The sequence below is a fragment of the Thunnus albacares genome, chromosome 5, assembly GCF_914725855.1.
Source record: "Thunnus albacares chromosome 5, fThuAlb1.1, whole genome shotgun sequence".
NCBI classification, from domain to species: domain Eukaryota; kingdom Metazoa; phylum Chordata; class Actinopteri; order Scombriformes; family Scombridae; genus Thunnus; species Thunnus albacares.
The window spans coordinates 14,048,145-14,067,263 of NC_058110.1; the positions used below are offsets into that span (position 1 = coordinate 14,048,145).

The 19,119-nt window shown below is 37.7% G+C and overlaps 2 protein-coding genes and 1 long non-coding RNA gene across 3 annotated transcripts; 2 read left to right on the plus strand and 1 right to left on the minus strand.

The window, feature by feature from the left end:
* The first annotated feature begins 8,107 nt into the window (after positions 1-8,107).
* On the plus strand, positions 8,108-10,691 carry LOC122983217. The gene is made up of 3 exons (XR_006403626.1): positions 8,108-8,458; positions 9,245-9,332; positions 9,525-10,691. It is a non-coding gene; the product is annotated as an uncharacterized LOC122983217 (long non-coding RNA).
* A 91-nt stretch (positions 10,692-10,782) lies between these two features.
* Positions 10,783-13,984, minus strand: ela2 (elastase 2). The gene is made up of 8 exons (XM_044353000.1): positions 13,892-13,984; positions 13,551-13,639; positions 13,362-13,459; positions 12,650-12,769; positions 12,412-12,548; positions 11,670-11,815; positions 11,361-11,513; positions 10,783-10,862 (listed from the first exon to the last, which is right to left on the minus strand). The coding sequence occupies exons 1-8, from the start codon at positions 13,926-13,928 to the stop codon at positions 10,845-10,847; spliced, it is 798 nt and encodes a 265-aa protein (XP_044208935.1). The 5' UTR covers positions 13,929-13,984; the 3' UTR covers positions 10,783-10,844.
* A 1,312-nt stretch (positions 13,985-15,296) lies between these two features.
* LOC122982557 (chymotrypsin-C-like) lies at positions 15,297-18,796 on the plus strand. The gene is made up of 8 exons (XM_044351928.1): positions 15,297-15,364; positions 15,507-15,595; positions 16,160-16,257; positions 16,564-16,686; positions 16,775-16,911; positions 17,532-17,677; positions 18,382-18,534; positions 18,713-18,796. Exons 1-8 carry the CDS (start codon positions 15,325-15,327, stop codon positions 18,728-18,730), a joined length of 804 nt encoding a protein of 267 aa, XP_044207863.1. The 5' UTR covers positions 15,297-15,324; the 3' UTR covers positions 18,731-18,796.
* The last annotated feature ends 323 nt before the right edge of the window (positions 18,797-19,119 follow it).

Here is a 19,119-nt window from a genome sequence, read left to right on the forward strand (position 1 = left end):
CACATACACACACAGTAATGATGACATCAGCACTGAGCCCTTGTTGATAAAAGGTACCATTTTCCCCCTAGACGGTCACACTTAAATACGCAGTGCATTGCCCCACTGTTACCACTCTTAAACAGCACAACTTAAAGTCAAAACTAATATTTTCAATACTGTCCATTTCCACCGTGCTGATATTAAAGTTTGATGTTCTGCCTGACTGCTTGTCTGCCATCCACTGCAGCACCAATGCCTGCTAAAAGCAGCACAAAGCACTACCAAATCCCAGTCCTACGACAGATGAATCATTATATAAAAGCAAAAACAGACGTGCCACCATGCCATGCGCAGGGCTGAAACTAATAAAGATCAGACATACTGAGTGGTGCATTTAATAAAAATAACAATGAAACAAGAACTCGGAAAAAGTGGAATTACACATGTGTGTAAAAGCAAATAAAACTTCAATATGGAACTGTAAATTGCTGAATTGAAACAATGGGATCTCATCAGCCAATAATCCTCTTTGGAAAAGTGTACAAAGTGAAGGGGCTGACAAGTGAACACATTTAATGTCACTAACACGACATCACACCTGCAGCTCTTTTCATTCACAGTGGTCTTTTACAACAAGAAAATGTGATCGTGATCTCATGGCTCTGTTTGAAGGAGGTGATTAGCACACCCAGGAGTGTAAAGTGAAAGGCTTTGGGTGAGTTGAAGGATGTCTGGCATGAAGTCACTGCGGTTGTCACTTGGCACACTTAAATCCTGTTCCTCACAACTAAAGTGGTGCTAAACACTGGTCATATGTATTGACAGAGCCTGTGCAGAGGGGCCACTTAACAGCTTCTGCCCTGTGCTGTGCTATGGTTAAACTCAGTTTCCCAGCAGCAAACCCACCCTGGCCAGCAAACTCTAATTAATACTGTGGTAGCATAGAGTAGCACTTAATAAATAAAACTGCATTTCTTTGTTTTTTGGGGTTTTTTTTAAAGCATTTTAATATTTCTCTACTTTACTCTGTCTTTTCAACCGAGGTGTCAGCTGTTATTACACCAGGAAGTGAGAGATTACTTCAGATATACAAGCAATTATATTGAAATTACAGCCTACACAAGATCAGATTCATTGCATATACAGTACAGTTGGTTCAACTGTGCTTGAACTTGAAAGGTCCACGCACAGGCCAAATGTCTGCCCTCACAGTTCATCACAGCATCCATCTCACACCCAAAACATTTTGCCCACACCCTGAGGCCAACAACATGTGTAGCATTTGGTAGCCTTCTAACCCTGGACATGGTAACAGATGAGCGAGGGTCAAAGCAGAGTCAGAGAGAGCCATCCAGGAATTCTACGGAGTGCCAAAAACATCTCATCACAGCACGGGAGAGGCTTAAAGGTTACATTTGTTCAAAATTAGTGCTTGTTGGGTTCAGTGCATGGACTGGAAACCTCACACCTGCTGGTGTCTGAGGCTCAGCCAGCAATTGCTGCGATGCAGGCTGTTTCATGTCAAAGAGAATCTGTTCAATGGCAACGCAGAGTTTTGTGTTTCTGTAAAACAAATCTATTTTCTGACAAGTCCATTTTCATGTGCATGCTGACAGCACCACACACCCTGTCCTGTTTTTCATTGTGGTAAATCTGAAATAAAATTGTCCAACACATGGATATTACAAATATCCAAAACCATCATGGGCATTCCTACTGTTCCTACTATTCTTACAGTAAAACATGATATAGGATCTTTTATTATATGTTATTCAAATAGCTTTTTGTGACCTCATTAAATAATCCTTATTACCCAGAAGCCTGAGAGGGATTTCTTTGATAATGAAATGCTGCTGGTGAAAATAAATCATCTTTAAAACGTGTTAATCCAAACACAGGTAGTATAATCAATATATAAGTAATATGCAATGCTTTACAATATCCGTTATAATCGTGTTCTGTACCACTGTGATACATTTCTGTTTAGTCTATCACACAGTTCAAATTCATGAAGAACCTCTTGTTCTGATAATGCACTGCTCCAATATAGTGCATACACTGCTTTTCACTGCTCCAATACAGTAATCTGTCGCCATCTTGTGGCAAGAAAAGACAACTTTCAGACACAATGGAAAAGACACCCTTGGATTCCTGCCATTTTTCAGTAAAATTACTCATTTCAGGTGCCATAGTGTAATGGCTGATTTTCATTGTTTTATGGAAAGAGATGTACATATATTTACTGAGGAATATCTTATGTGGAGTAAAATCTATACAAGTTATACTCCGTTAAACGTCAACAACAAGCAGATCAAACTTTTTCTCATTACCTGTCTTGTAAAATTTCTTTGCCATCGGCCCCAAAGAGATAGATGTTCCTTCATGATATTCCACTCAGTGAAACCTGAAAATGCATAAAAAACAACCTGATGACCTTTATTCTGTAATTCATATTATCTATCACAGTTTTATGATAAATAATAACCTTTTTATGACCAAAGATTTCCCTTCCAGTTTAAAAAAAATGGTACATATCAAGACTTAAACAGGCAAGAAAAACGATAATTAAATAAATATTACAAAGAACGCTACAAAGATGGGTTGAAAGATAGGTTGCTGTTTTTCATATCAGTTCCCTGCTTATTAAATCCCCGTTGGTTAAGTTCAGCATATGACCGTTACTCATCCTTCTCAGTGCAGTTTGTCTATGTTTGGTATATGCACTTATGATTTCATAATGATAATGATAGTTGAATAATTTTACTTCAAATTCAGATTCACCTACAAATTGGGCAAATTTTACCCTGCAAATTGACTGAAGTAGAGGTTGTGAGCAAATATGTCACACAGTAATGCTGTGAATGTTAAGTGAAAACATCAAAGAATGTTGGTGGAGGACACATGAAAAATAAGCTTTTTTAACTGAGATGACTTGTTTTCCTGTGTTGCTAATGATAATTAATATGCAAATTAGCCCTGGGAGCAAAAAAGGGGCACAGTGGTCTCTGTTAATAATTACTCCAGAGCATCATGTTTATAAATGAGATCTTTCCAGGTACAAGACAGGACAGTAATTGGAGTTGTGACTAAAGAACTTGCACCATAGAAAAATAGCAGGTTAGTGGAAAGTGAGTGTAATAATACTTTCTGCATATTTCTATGTGTGTTTGTTCCTGCTATAGTTATGAATGGATATATTTTTGAAATTAGTGCTTTTCTGTGTTCTCAGATTAACAATTAAGTAATCAGTCCTAAGATTAAATATTAACTGCTGTAGCACTTGAGAGTTAAAGTACAAATATAATCACCTAGACTAATGGATTTTTGGAGGTTTATCTAAAACTGATGAGTATGACAGTACCAACATATTTTGTATATTAGGCTACATGCTGAAATTTCAACAGAATGTGCATTTACAAAACATTAAAGGTAAGTATTTCTTTAAGGAAAGCTCTGTGATTTTGTATTATACTCATGGATCTTTTGAATGTTAAAAATTAAATTTTTTGAAACCATTTGCTTATTTGTATTTAGGTGATTGTTTAATAGCAAGAAGGAAGTTAAAAGAAAATTGTATGAGTTAGCTTTGAAGCTAAATAATCAAATATTGTTTTGACAGTGTGAGCACAAGTCACACACTGCTACAAAGAAAATGTTTTCAAACCTTGTGCTGTTATAAAAGTTACATCTTATTAAAGGACACAGAGAAGCTCACAGCAAGGCTCACACCAGTGAAACAGGTGCTCCTTGACTCAGGTTTGTTGTGGATTACAGCACGGAGTTCAGATGCTATCAAAATTTATTTTTATTCTACTTATGAAGGAAAATAAGTTTGAGGGTTCACATGTTATCTTGGCTAAACGCTGCATGGGAGCACACTGGCCCTGCAGGTACAGCTGCAGCGGTATTGATTTTTTTTCCTTACTGCACAAATTAGCAAAGCCATTCAAACTGTTGCAGTAACCACCATAAAAATAATAGTCTAAACCTCAGATGTTATAAAATAATTGGTTCCTAAATACTGTATTGGTCCGAATATAAGGTGACCCAAATCATAAGACGACCCCCGTTTTACAGCAGCTGTTTTTGGGAAAACACTTTTTGACTATAACTTACATCATAGTAAAGTTACATACTCACACTCTCCTATCAGGCTCTTGGAAGCGGTCAAAAATTATTTTCTCTGGCAGTTGGCATTTATAAGACTGCCTTTGAGCTCCTTATCATCTGGGACAGTGGTATTTGGCAGCTTGACATTTTCCGTTTCTGTAGTAGAGACGTCGGAAGACTCGTTTTCACTCGTCATGAATTTATTTCCACCGTGGCAGAAAAACACGTTACATGAGCCTTCAGAAACTCCTGCAGTTTAAACTGGACTAACGAAACACTGTTAGGGCTGACTGACTCTAATACACTAACTAAAAATACACTTTAAGACACTCGCTAGCCTAGCGACATTAATGCTACAAACAACCAATAGCCACGCTTTTCCGCGCAGGTGTCGGTTTCCGGTACGTCCCATCACGTGACTTTGCAGCGCAAAGAATTGAAGAAAGGAAATCCATTTGTAATGTTAGCTTGCATACACAATCATGTATTGTAGCCTACTTCTAACAACTCCATGTTTAGAAGTAGGTAGAAAAGTTGTATTTTTAAAAAAAAAGATAAATAACCATCGTTTTAATGTCTTGTTGAGGGCCATTTCAACCATGGCAGAAAGTGAATATAATATAAGTATGTTTTCATCCTGCGTTCACCTGCTCATGGTGTGGTCCCATTTCCTGAGTTGAGAAGTCGCTCTTCCAACTTCTGTGTTCATGAGCTTTTAAGTTGTAATGTGTAAACAACATGTACACTACAAAGAAGATGTGTTGTATTTTGTCCCAGACTTGTTGTTGCACCAGTACATTCCCTAAATCACTAAAATATTACTTTACCTGACTCGTTATCAGGGTTGATGCTAATAAATAATTTTTCTAACTAATCTAGGTCACTCTATGACAGAAGCTAATGGTTACAACCTAATACCATTTTATAAATTACATGTGAGCAAAAATTGATATACAATACATGAACTAGTAAAAAGTTTCTTTCCATCAACCATGACATGACATCAACTTTCAACAAGTCTTGTACTAAAATTTTCACCAATTTTCAGAGTTGTTGTTCCGACTTGAGGGGGCATTCACATGAATTTTCCCAGTCAGGAAATAATTTTTCCAATTATTCCGACACCACATGAATGCCACATATAATCGAATGATAATAAGAATCGTTGTGTTTTTGTTAGCTTAGAGTCCCTTCATATCTACATCATGGATGTACAATAAAAGCTGGATAGGGCACCACTGCTCAGCCTTGCAGCCAGTTTTTCCCAGTGGCCACTCGCGGTATTGCAGCGAAAAATCCCCCTGCGGCCCAAAAAGGATTTTCCCCATAGACCACCATTGTAAAAGAGACGCCTGTAAAACTATTGACAGGACACCTCAAACTGCAAACAACGTCAATTATGACTCTTTCTATTATGAAGTTTTGATCCATGGAGGTTTTATATTTGTAAAACTTTCCTTGAGCCGAAAAAAGAGATTTAAAAATCTGTGATGTCATCACAATGTAAAGTCTATGGGCTGAGCAGGAGCTTGCGGGCGGGGCCAGCGGGGGAAATATTCAGCGCATATTCAGTGGGCCGCACAATGCGGAAGCAAACCCGGAAGCTAGAAACTTTTTTTGGCGTATGCGCCAGGCGAGCAATTCCTGTAGGACTGAATGAGCACCACTTTTAGTCCGGTATCCAGCTCTTATAATACATCCATGATCTACATAGGGAGTGGGGCCTCCTCCACGGACACCACCATGTTGCACCACCATGTTTCTACATTGGCCCAGGACAGACAAACCAAACAATGGCTCTAGAGAGGGCCTTTTCCCGAGTTTCAAGGCCACCTTAGGTTCTCCTTCAGACTTGAAAGGGAGGGGTGCGGGTCAGAGGTATTCAGCTGGTTGCAATGTGCAACCTCACAGCTAGACCCGACTGAATCCCACTTGAATAAACAAACGAACAGGAGTGCAGTTAGATTACAGTAAATCAATAAAATATAAACCAATGTAATAACCGAGATGGCGCATCATTTCTTCCTCACTAACTGTCCGACTGAACAGCAGCAATGTTAATGTAGTGGACACAGTCGAAATTCTTCTTCTAACATACACAACTGCAAAAGAAACAGCTACAAAAGAATTAAGACAATTTAATGAGGGTCACAAACATCAGTCTTTGTGTTAACACAATGTATGATAATACAATAATAATATCTCTGTATCTAAATGTTCTCTGCTGCAGTGTCTTAATGTGAATAAAGCTTACAGCTAATAAACAATTTAATTGTTGTCTCACACAGTGGAGGACAGTGATATTTTTTTAAAGTCAGTTCTCTTCAAATGAACAGTTTTTAGCCCCAAAAAAAGCAGAATTACATTCTGGCATTAAAAAGAAGGCTTAGAAACAGCATTTTGACCACCAATTTACAGAAAATGACAGTTAAATATAAAATGAGAAAAAATCAAATGTTAAGAACAAGCCTTAAGTATTTCTAAGTAAGTATTTCTGAAGTCCTTATTATTGTGTCTTCATTGTGAAATTTAGATTCCATGTAAATGAAAGAAAGGAAACAGTCACACACAAAACACAAGAGAGAGAAACAACAACATTGGTCAAGTAGCATATAGATCATTTTATGAAATGCAAGAGGATATCACTCTTGGTTACAAAATGGTGGAAGCCACATCTGAACCTTCATCCTCATCAGTGGTGGAGGGGGAAATATTACTCAGTGATGTGATTATTTAGGCTACACTGAAGAAAATTGAGCAGCATGTATACGAAGTTTAGAATCTAATGTGTTTTTTTTTGTTGTTCTTGTTTTGTTTGTTAATACACAGACAAACGTGATGCCACTATGTTCAAACAAACATCACTTACACATACAAAAAAGGAAAACTCACCCCATAGTCCAAGTGAAGTCTTTGTATAGCACCTTTCATACACAATGGCAGTTCAAGGTGCTTTAACATCGGCATAAAAACAATTGATCAACATGATAAAAATAATTTTACAGTACTGAGGCGGCAACATTGGTCAAGTAGCATATGGATAATTCTATGAAATGTAGATTATTGACATTATTTGATACTTCTAGTTGTTTATATGTTGTGTCTTACACATGTAGGCCTACAGGACTCAGCTGCAAGTAGTAGAACTTGAATTTCTTTGGTCTTGTTTATGACACTTTGTTGAGAGCGGGAGTGAGCAAGAGGATATCGCTCTTGGTTACAAAACGATGGAAGTGACATCTGATTCTTCAACCTCATCAGTGGTGGAGGGGGAAATATCACTCAGTGAACTCTTTGATGCAATTATTTACGCAGAAGAAAATTGGGTGGTATGTGTAGGAATTTTAGAATCTAATGCATTTTTGTTTGTTAATACACAGACAAACGTGATGTCACTGTGTCAGTGTACAAACAAATCACTTTCACATACAAGAAAGGAAAAGTCACCCCATAGAACAAGTTAAGTCTTTGTATAGCACCTTTAATACACAATGGCAGTTCAAGGTGCTTTAACATCAGCATAAAAACAATTGATCAACATGATAAAATCATTTAACAGCAAAGTTTGAAAATACAGAAATACAACATTTAGAAATGAACACCAAATCAAGCACACACACACACACACACACACACACACACACACACACACACACACACACACGCAAACACAAACAAATAATAATAATAATAATAATTATTATTATTATTATTATAAAATGTTGCAAATCAGTAGGCCCACAGGCATCTAGATAGATAGATAGATTAGAATAGAGTCTAGAGATATAACCATAACTATAATGCTCTTTGCAAATTACAATCAATAGAGCTAATGGTACCTTTAAAAAAACGAGGTTACGAGACACTACTAATAGGTTTAACTATTACTTTAGTCAGTATTTCATTCCAAGGATTTAGTGACATACTAAATACTTACTCCGATACAGCAGGTGGCGCTATGGGTTATTAAAGTTAGTTGCGATCCTCCAGTAAACAAAAAGAGGAAGAAAAACAAACGGGTGCGCGCGCAGATATGAGCTCAAAACAAAACAGTTTTGACCATCGATGTATTTTAAAAGCTTTTATAATACATTCATGGTGTTGACACTCTTATAATACATTCATGGGTGAGACTGAAGATTTTCGTGAGCACAACATGACAAAAAGCTGTTGTGCTCCAAACTGCACAACTCAGACCAGTGATGGGTGGAAAATGTTCAATATCCCCAGAGTGAAACATCTTCCCAGCAGCGGAGGAGAGAGTTGTGACTGGAAGCGATAAACAGATGTGACTTATGGATCTCTGACAGATGAAAGCCTGTGAACATGCTATTTGCGGTCTGTGTTTACGAGTCTGCATACCAGTGTGAGACATCAGCTAACATACTTGCTTGTCATTTACAGTGACGTTATTCTAATTTAGGCAACATGATCTTAGTTTTATGGAGTAACTTTGACAAAAACAGAAACTATTTCCAGGATAATTCATAATTTTCATAGCAACTATTTTCTACAGAAGAAATATTTCCTAAGAAAAGTATTGACAGTTTGGATTCTCCTCTATTGCAATATATGTCAGTTTATATCACATATTGTGATATTGAAGAAGTTAAACTGAGAAATTAATAAAATAGAAAGGCATGGATGTCTGTTTCAGCTAATCCAGCAAATTAAATATCTGACAAATCAAGTACATGTACAAAAAATCATATAAAAACCCAACATTACCAGAAAGCAATTCTGCTCATAAGTCAATCATGACATGTGACAATAGGAAAAGCACTTAATGATGGCTGAATTCAATTTAGCTGCTTCAGTTTCAGTGTGCTGGTCTTGTGCCTGCTGGCTCACTGTCATGACTCACTGGGGCACTTGAATACAACAGAGCCATTGTTAATGTTATTAGTAACACCTGTGCTTTTCTTGCTATAACAAGTCTAAATGTCTGCTGTGAAAAAGGCCTGTTAATTTGCAGCATTTGCCCACAATGGTCACAAAATGTATATAGTTGCAAGGTGTATGTTGTTATATCGCCCACCAATACTCTCTCACTACTTTTTCTGTAAATGTAAGGATGCTGTTCAGACTGTAAACTAAGTTTGTGAACATCACCAGCCTTTTCTAACCTCACTGTCATATCTGCTTATATCAGGGAGGCCATCGCCGGACTATAACAGCCCAGATTTTGTACCTTCTATTTTTAAACATAACTTCCTCAAGACAACATGGGAAACTGCAAGGTTGGTGCTCTGTCAGTTGGCATCTAGTCTGTGGTCACATTCTTCTCAGTCACGACAACTGTTTGCATGTTTGTTTGTTGTATTCAACTTTGATGCAGTTATATCAGACTCACACTGGCCGTATCTTAGCTCATAATCAATACAGGGGATTGAATTAAGTGACTTTTTTTCCTGCACTACTGTGATTCACAGCAAATCAAAACCAGGAAGAGAAGATTTGGAGCGTCCTCCTTCACCCCTTCAAAGATCATCAAAGATTGGATGCCCCTGTTGTCTTCTATACCGCGTCTCTTCATCATGAGGCCAAGCAGGGAAACGCTTAGAGTTAATTTGCCAAAGTGTTTTAAGCCCCAGTTTGTGGACTGTCGGTGTATTATTGACTGCCCTGAAAGTTTGATAGAGAGAACCTCCAACCTAGCACGGGCTGAAACCTGGTCAAGTCACAAAAATAAAAACACTATTAAGTACCTAATTGGAATAACACCTGCAGGAGCTGTTTGCTTCTCATCAGGCAGATTTGGAGGCCGTGCTTCTGACAAGTTAATGGCATCTGGTGTTTTAGGAAAGCTTGAACAATGTGGTTCTTGCTGACAGGAGGTTCCTTGCAAGAGAAGAGCTGTTAAGTGTTGCAGCAACATTAAAAATCCCAAGTTTGGCAAAAGAGAAGTCTCACCTGCCTAGTTTCTGCTCCTGGCGGCTGTCAAGAGACCACATTCACACAGAACGAGTGATCAGTCGCTTTAAAACCTTCCAGATACTGTGATACCCATCAGCTTGTGTGCACTGTCTCTTCATGTGTAAAATGTATCTTTGCTTTTTGCTGTTCATTACATCCTGTGCTTTTTGGGTTATTTTCCAAACCAATGCAGATTTTCACTGAACTGCAGGACTGTTGTGGAGATTTATGTTTATATTAAATGGTCCTGGTGAAAATACAGATTGTGAACCATGCAAAGCAATGACAATATGATATTATGACTGATTACTGTAAAATGATGCAGTTGAAATGATGCAAAACCTTTCCTTTTTAAAAAAAATTGGAATCCTCAATATTTCTGTTATTTTAATTTGTTCACATTAGATTTTATTGGCAGTTTAAATGGTTGCCTTATTATTGTTCAGGTGTAATTTACAGTCACTTCAATAAAAATGCACTTATGTTGTCACTTATATCCCAATTTATTTTCTTTGGGACATCTGATTATGTGTACTGTCTACAGCAGTCAGAGCACTTTTTTCACAGCATGCTTTGAAGGGACACGTGATGGAGATGATGTACATGACTATAGTTGAAAATCATCCTGCTTCAGTAAACATTCAGATTTTTAGCAAATGAAAATCAGTACATAGAAGTTAAGTGTAGGCTTTAAGAGATCAGTACTTTTTGTTGGTTAACCAGCACACAGATACCATTCTAATGTCTGATTTTAAAAACACAGAACACACTGTATTAATCACTACATTGTTTATTTAATGATCAACAGCAAATTATGACACAAAACAATCCACATCTTAGTTACTGGCCATCACCTAGAAAAAAACAGAAAGCAGAAAGAGAATAAGTCAAATTCCTCCTCTAGAGGGCACTAGAGCACTGTGACTCTTTATCACAACATTTCCACTCTGGACTCTGAGCTATTAAGCATTTAAAGTTTCAATTAAATATTAGATGACATTCACTGTGGTATTTGATAATATGTATAATTTCATTTAATAATTTCTTGAATTTAATAATAAATTTCATTTTGCAACTCAAATATTCATGTAAAAAAGCACAAATAAGAGTTTCCTCCTTTTAATTAAAACAATTTCTCATATTTATTTCTAACATAATGAGCACAAACTAATGGCTGCCCATAAATAGTTTTAGGTCTCTTCTTTACATTGTCTGTAAAGCCAGTAAATAGCAAGTGGCTCAATGTCCAGACAGGGAAAAAGTTTTAACGCTGTCAGTTTGAGTCAAAAATAAACAAAAATGTATCATGAGATCATTTGGACAAATATTCTATCCGATGCTTTTCCACTTACGTTGTTGATCCAGGGGATGTAGGCGCTGACCCTGGTGAAGACAGAGGGCTTCTTGGGGTAGTTGCAGCCCATGCTAGAGCCGAAGCTCACCACACCATGGACATCCCAGGAACCATCAGGGTTCTGACAGTTGAGGGGACCGCCAGAGTCTCCCTGAAGGGTAACAGAGACAAATGTGGTATTAGGGCAGGAAATCAGACAGAGGATGACAAATGCTGTGTTTACATATGCTTAAATAAGGTTTTTGTTGTACAGGACCTGGATTTATACATTACATAAGTTTGAAAAAATGAAATGAATCTGACTCACGTTGCAGCTAGCCAGGAGTCCGTCTCCTCCAGCACAGACCATCTTGTCGGTGACCAGGCTGCCCCACCAGTCATACCTGGTGCAGGTGGAGTGGCCGACCACGGGAAGAAGGGCCTGCTGCAGGATGTCGGCAATAGGACCTCCGGCTTTAGAAGAGAACAGAGCTTTCAGATTCAGGGCTGCAGTTAAGACCACCACCAACAAGGCCAAATCAACTCCAAAACTAGGTCCACTAAGTCCAGTTTCAGTTCAAAAGCAACAAGTTTCAGTATCAAAATGTTTTAAAAGCATGAATAGACATTATAGATTATGTCTATTTGTATGAGTGTCATATTCTATTAACACACAGAATTATGGATTAGTCAATGCATAGCTTTGAGGTGTAATTTCTAAAATATGTAATTTGTAACTTTTTTATTTTTTGAAAAGGCAAGTCAACATCTAAAAGTGTGTGAGACAAGTCATAAAACTACTGTAGACTTAAAACCAAGACATCTTTTACAGTAATGCTGGAACTAGACTCAACCACACCAGCCCAGTTCAAATGAACGGACAGTGACATTTTAGTTGAAGATTAACCTCTTGAGAGGGTGGAAAATTTTGCTGAGAAAAACAACATCTGGGCTGCAGTGCTCACACAAATATAACAGGAAAATTGACATAATATCAACGATTTGATAGGACATCAGTGTTGCCAGTTTATAGTTACTCAAATTCCTTTTAGTCTGTTAATAGAACTTACTCCAGAGACGACCCCAGCCGGTGACGTAGCAGGGAGCGCCGTTAGGCAGGATGTCATCAGCGGTGGGAAGACAAGCAGGCATGATGGAGTCAGACAATGTGACAGGAGTGGAGAGCTTGATCAGGGCGATGTCATTACTGGAGGATGAATGAAGAAACAGAATGTTAATGAGCATTAATAGCATGGGTAAAATAACAAAATAGTCACCGAAGTATAATATGCAATCGACAGAGCCTACCGGATTCTGTAAGAGTCCCAGTCCTCGTGGACGATGATCTTGCTGGGGCTGATGGCAATAGAACCAGCCTCATTTTCCTTCAGGTTGTGTTTTCCCATATACACTCTGTAGGTGCGACTGCTGCTTTGCCAGAAGAAGAAAAAACATAGAAAAAAGTAGGAAAAAGGGTCAGAGTTGCATAGTTTTGGGATCTATTCAAGAACACTTTAGTAAAACACCAAACCTATTTACAGGTATTAATCTACTCTCATTATATTACTACTGCTGCCAATATACAGTAAAATGTAAATAATTTGGGGGAATACATTAAAAATGTGTTCTTTTAACTTGGAAAATGTTTTATTAACAGTGGAAATATTGATTTAATGTGCAATTACTAATTATATCTATAACATATTTTTTTCTTAAAACAATTACTACACTAATAGGTGGCCACAGCTCACCAAAGCCTTTTTCAGTTTGAACACTGAACTGCATTATTGTGTAATTCTGTATACAGTATTTTAGGCTGTGATAAGTACTCAAGTATGAGTTCCAAGTATATTTGTATATTATTTTAAATAGCAAATCCAAATGTATTCATCTTTCCATCCTGCCTCTATCACCCAGCTTTATACTGAAATCCACAGTCATGACCCTCTTTGTCCTCCCTTTCCTCCCCTGCCTGTTCCTCATTTACCCTCATTGATTTCACATTTCTTTTTAACCACACCTGATGCAGTGAGCAGCGGTGAGGACCCACTGGCTGGCGATCAGAGTGCCACCGCAAGTGTGGTAGAAGTTGCCACCACTCTGGTACTGCAGAGACACCTGTGAAGAACAAACAACAGCAGCACATGAATGTTTTGTGACTTTAAGAAAAGGACTGAGGACACAGAGTTTAACTGAGAATGGAGCATACCTGCCAGGGCCAGCTGTTCTCACGGACATCCTCTCCGCCGACCACCCTGGTGACGGTGGGGGGGAAGGTGGGCAGGCCACACCCGTAGGCTGAGAAACAACAGTATATAATATGGTGCTTTATGACAGTCTTAACATCAAAAATACTCTTTCATTTTGTTCTTTAACATTAATGTTTTCAAGCAGTTTTGGCAATTCGTAAGTGTAAAAAATTGATTTTTTTTTAAACTCAGTTAACTCAAGTCTTCATATCAAATTCATAGACCACTTCATGTAAAAAATGTGGGCAATTGTATGCAGCAAAACATGTAATTGTCTGATCAGAATAGCATCAGATCTTACCACCGGCAACAAACAAAGCCAAGATCACGAACTTCATTGTGACTGTCTTGAGTAAAGGTTCAGTGGGATCTGTTCCTCCTTATATAGTGCGTTAACAGACCTGTTAGAGACCTCCAATGTGATGCAACATTTTCCTCAGCTCAGCCAGGCGAAGTTGGTGGGGAAAAACAAATCAACCTTGGAGATAAGTATACCACAGATATCCCCAAATACACCTTATCTCCCCAACCCAACCTCTGTGTGAACCTCACAGATGTCTCACAATGACCTGAGATGTCCAGGTCTTTCAACTTATAAAGAAGAGATGATTTTCACACTCTGTGGCTTTGTATTTATTTTAAAATGGTCAATCTATTTGTAATGTATGAAAGAAAATAATAGTGCATTTTTATGTATATGTGAAACTGCAAAATGTTCACTTAAAACACAAAAGTCATTCTAGTCTCTGGAAAAGATGCTTTAAATGTAGCTTACTGTGTATGTTTGCATATATAAAAAAAATCTCAAAGAACTACAATATATGCAATAAAGAAAACTAGAAAATTAGAATGTATTCAGCTAAGACATCTATTTTTCATGTGGTAATATGATGGTTATACACATTAATCACTTAAGTGGCAAATATTGATGTTACTGTTAGAGTAGAATAAAATGTATGTATTCATGTTTTAGTGAGATTGGAAATTGATACAAATAAGTCATGTAGTGAACTAATGTGCAATGAAGTTGCATTTTACTATAACAGTTTATAAAGATTATTAGATACTGTTCATTAACAGTTTTGGAGCATTGACATAGTTTGGTTTCTATGGCCTCTTCTGAGCTGAAACTACAGGTACTATATTTGTAGTTCAGTGGTATTCCTCATTAAGCACATACTACAGTCAAACCTCAGTGGCTGACCTGTATTTAAGTACATAGATGCAAGGTAAGAGGAGTTTCAGTATTATAATAATAATAACTTTGTAGTTAAATAATACAATACAGTCACAAGACCTTGAATGGTTTCATAAGCAATGGAAACTTCCAGCTGTAATTACAATAGTAGTAATACAGTAGTTTGACTATTTGTAAGGAAGGAGGCAATACATTTCTCCGTAAAGGAAATCATACTAGTGAGTGCTATACTTGATATGGAGTAAGGCTCTTTGTGTGAATTCCACCACTTGATGATAAAAGCTAAAAACCTTTTTTCCACTGACTTGTTCAACAAACAAGTTTAAAAACACACAGAACTCCAGGAAACTTTGGCCTTGGCCTAGTATTACCCAGTTTTGATGTCCACTTAGCTCCACCCCAGTATTAAGATATTTGAAAAGGCAAATTTCCCAGAATTTGATCCTGTTTTTTTTTTTTTTTTTTTGAGGTTGCATAACATCATTTAAGATATAAAAGAGTCTGATGGTTTTACTGCAAACTGTGGAGATACAGAGATGATGAAGTTTGTGGTTCTCGCTTTCTTTGTTGCTGGTGGTAAGAATCTTTCTGTCGCTAAAAACATCACACACAACACTGATTACTGCCATCTGTTTTAAGATATGTCCACATACAGTATTTCTGTTTTCATTTTGTGCATCCATTTACAATTTTTCAAAGTGTCAGTCTGTCTCCTCAGCCTACGGGTGCGGTGCGCCCACCTTCCCTCCTATGGTGAGCAAGGTGGTTGGAGGACAGGATGTCACGCCTCACAGCTGGCCCTGGCAGGTAAAACATGCTGAGTAAGGACTTTCACTCAGAAAACAAGATATCTAATGTCTGAAAACAAAACTTCAGTAAAGTACATTATAGGTTTCTACTAAAGATATACAGTGCAGTATGTGTCAAGTAGACTAGAGACTAATCTCTCAATATTAATAAGAATATTAATTGTGAGAAAGGAAAGGCAAGTTTATTTGTGAAGCACCTTTTAAACAGACGCTATTCAAAAGGCTTTACATAAGGTGAATGAATGCATTAGAACATTGAAGAACACAATAAGAAATTAAATAAAATGAATTAGAGTAAAATGAGATCAAATCATAGACCAGAAATACAGTTACAGTGCAGGAAATTTCAAATTCAATAAAATTAAGAGTAGTTGAGAAACTAATCAAGCGAAGGCACAGCAGAGCTTTTCATTTAGATTTGAAAGTAGCTACAATAGTCATGGACACATTCAAGATCGTTCAGAAGTTGGTTCCAGCCAGTGAAAGAAACGCCAAAGTAAACAGCTCAGGAAACACCATCAGTGACAAGAAAGAATTGATTGTGTTGATATGTATGTTGCAGATATCCCTGCAGTACAACAGACAGGGTGAGTGGAGACACACCTGCGGAGGCACTCTGATCTCTGACCAGTGGGTCCTCACTGCTGCTCACTGTATCAGGTAACAGTGGAACTCAAAACAATTCATGACAAATTATCACAACTCCATGTTGCGCTGACCAAAAGATCTTTATTCACAATCAGTGACATGGTGTCTGCTGTACAGTATAATCCATGCGTATAAGATGTCAATTATGAGGTGATTTGTTTCTAGTGCATTTTGGCTGATTTTGACATTCCCAGAATCCTTAGTATTTACATAACATGGTTGATAGTTTGCTGGTGAATGTATTTTTAATATCACTGGTCAGCTATCTTTTTGATCATTACACTAATACATAACTGCTTCTTGTTGGACAACTTGCAGCAGCAGCAAGCAGTACAGAGTGGCCATGGGAAAGCACAACCTGCTGCAGACGGAGCAGGGTGCCGTGTTCATGGCCACCTCTAACATTATTGTGCATGAGAAGTGGAACCCCTTCTTCATCCGGTAAAAACACTTCAGTAAACATTACAGGAAATAACACTGGCAGATCAAGTCTATGATGGATCTAAATGTTTGTATGTTCCCTCTGCAGTAATGACATTGCCCTGATCAAGCTGGAGTCCCCCGTCACCTTCAGTGACACCATCATGGCTTCTTGTATTCCCGCTGCCGGCTTCATCCTGGCCCATAACCAGTCCTGCTACGTCACTGGATGGGGTCGCATGAAGAGTGAGCGCCCACACTCCTTCCTCTCTTTGAGACTGAATCAGTTTAACTCTAATTTAACTAAAATATCAGATTTAAAGTCAATATCATCAGATTATTATCATGAGTTGATAGTTCCAAGTCTTGTCCAGTCTGTATTATCTCTTATATATATATATCTTGTAATTGTGGCATTTACAGTTAAGAAAGCATCTTTACTGCAATTTTAGCAGTAGTAGTATTTTAATGTGGTATACAGTATTATCTTTATATTTGATCTTTTAATTTATACACTACAGCTATAAAGGTATATGTACTATAAAAGGTAAAGAGGGAAAATGAGAAGGGAAGAGAGCAATAAGGAAAGACTTGGAGTGAGTGTATTCATTGAATCAATAAAATAAAAAGAATCGCTACTGTACATCACAACGAAACCCACTACATAAAAAAGTAGCTGGAGACTGGTTGCACTGTAACTAAGTTTAACAGGATGAACACTGTCTGTTTTGCTCTGATCCTTTCTAACTACAACATTTGACTCAAAGCTACAGCTAGAAGAAAATCTGTGTTGTTAAGTTGTTGTTTTTTCACCAGAATTTTACCTCAACTGAACTCTAGCTTGTATGAATCTCTTCTTCACACAGCCGGTGGTCCCATTGCTGACATCCTGCAGCAGGCTCTCCTGCCCGTGGTGGACCACGCTACCTGCAGCCGGTTAGACTGGTGGGGTTCTCAGGTGAAGGACACCATGGTCTGTGCAGGTGGAGATGGAGTTGTGTCTGGTTGCAACGTGAGTCTAATAAATGACACAATAATGCATTAGTCTCATTATTGACACCCAACTCAAATGCCTTCTGACAACCGAAGACCACACACAGCAGGCTACACTCGTGGTAACTAAACCTGTTAGCTGTGTGTTCTCAGTTTATTTTTTCAATGACTTCAGTTGTACACTTCCAACAACACATTTCACACAAAATATAAGCACTAATCTTCTCAAAATAAATACATAACATAAACATAAATGGTCTGCCAATACTTTCAACACTTTTTTCTAGAAGATATGTGAACACATCAAAACTCACAAATAGACAATCAATGACATCCAACTAAACAAAAACATTACCCATTTAGTTCATATCCTCCAAACATATACAACATCAAGTTTTTATTTTTGGCTAAAAAGTTTAACCTGGCAGTCTCAACTAGAGGAGAAAAGAGACACTTCTCCCACTTTTGGCTTGTCAAATCTCTCTCCTATGAATATCATGCACTCTTTTTGAAGAAAAGTGTCACTTAAACATCTAAAATTTAAAGGAATGCAAATAGAATGTAAACATATTAATATTTAAACAGAGCCCTCACTGTCTGCGCGTCATCATAACTCGTGTTAGATGTAAACACTAAGCACACTCACTGAGTGTTTCAAGGACAAGAAGTTACTGTTAAATGTGGAATTTGCACACTGATCATGTTTTCTCTCACATGACTCAGGGAGACTCTGGCGGCCCTCTGAACTGCCAGAACGCTAACGGCATCTGGGAGGTTCACGGTATCGTCAGCTTTGGCTCCGGGCTCAGCTGCAACTTCCCCAAGAAGCCCACCGTCTTCACTCAAGTCAGCTCCTACGTCGACTGGATCAGCTCCGTAAGCTCTCTCATTGACTATCTTTAGAGGCTGAAGTAATGAAAAACACTTCAGTGTGCTTTATCAGTGTCAATTCAAGGATTAATATAGTAAATAATCTGGGCAAATTAAAAAAAATAATTATTTTATTGTGTTATTATGCTGCACTAAATTTAACTTTCTTCTATCTCTTCCACAGAAAATGGTTGCCTATTAAGAGGACAGGCTTTTGAGATCAAAGCCACCATGTTCACATATAAAATAAATAAAATGTGAAACTATATTTTGTGTTATTTTGTGTTTTGTACCAGTTTGGGCTTCATTAATAGGTTAGCAGTTTCCCAAAAATATGCAAAGCATTAAAGCATCACTGAATATTAAGACTGAGGCATAAATATTCAGTTTCTCTACTCTGACAAATATATCATCTACATCGTTTAATCAGTGACACAGTACAAAGCAAAAATGTTCCCCAATGGGAGCAGTGATGGGAAAATGCTATCTACAACCACATGTTGTGTCCCCAGTCCCTGCCATTTGTTGACTTTCTGCCTGTTTCATCCAGTTTTCCCAGGACAGTATAAATACAAGCCTGTTCTTAATACA

What these genes read in the sequence shown, in the direction of transcription:
- ela2 (XM_044353000.1), bottom strand. Translation starts at nt 13,928, where the DNA reads ATGAAGTTCGTGATCTTGGCTTTGTTTGTTGCCGGTG. An exon ending in ACCGCTGCTCACTGCATCAG is followed by an intron (nt 12,770 to 13,361) that starts GTGTGGTTAAAA and finishes CTGGCAAAGCAG; the next exon opens with CAGTCGCACCTACAGAGTGT. An exon ending in TGGGACTCTTACAGAATCCG is followed by an intron (nt 12,549 to 12,649) that starts GTAGGCTCTGTC and finishes TTCATCCTCCAG; the next exon opens with TAATGACATCGCCCTGATCA.
- LOC122982557 (XM_044351928.1), top strand. Translation starts at nt 15,325, where the DNA reads ATGATGAAGTTTGTGGTTCTCGCTTTCTTTGTTGCTGGTG. An exon ending in CGCTTTCTTTGTTGCTGGTG is followed by an intron (nt 15,365 to 15,506) that starts GTAAGAATCTTT and finishes CTGTCTCCTCAG; the next exon opens with CCTACGGGTGCGGTGCGCCC. An exon ending in TGGATGGGGTCGCATGAAGA is followed by an intron (nt 16,912 to 17,531) that starts GTGAGCGCCCAC and finishes TTCTTCACACAG; the next exon opens with CCGGTGGTCCCATTGCTGAC.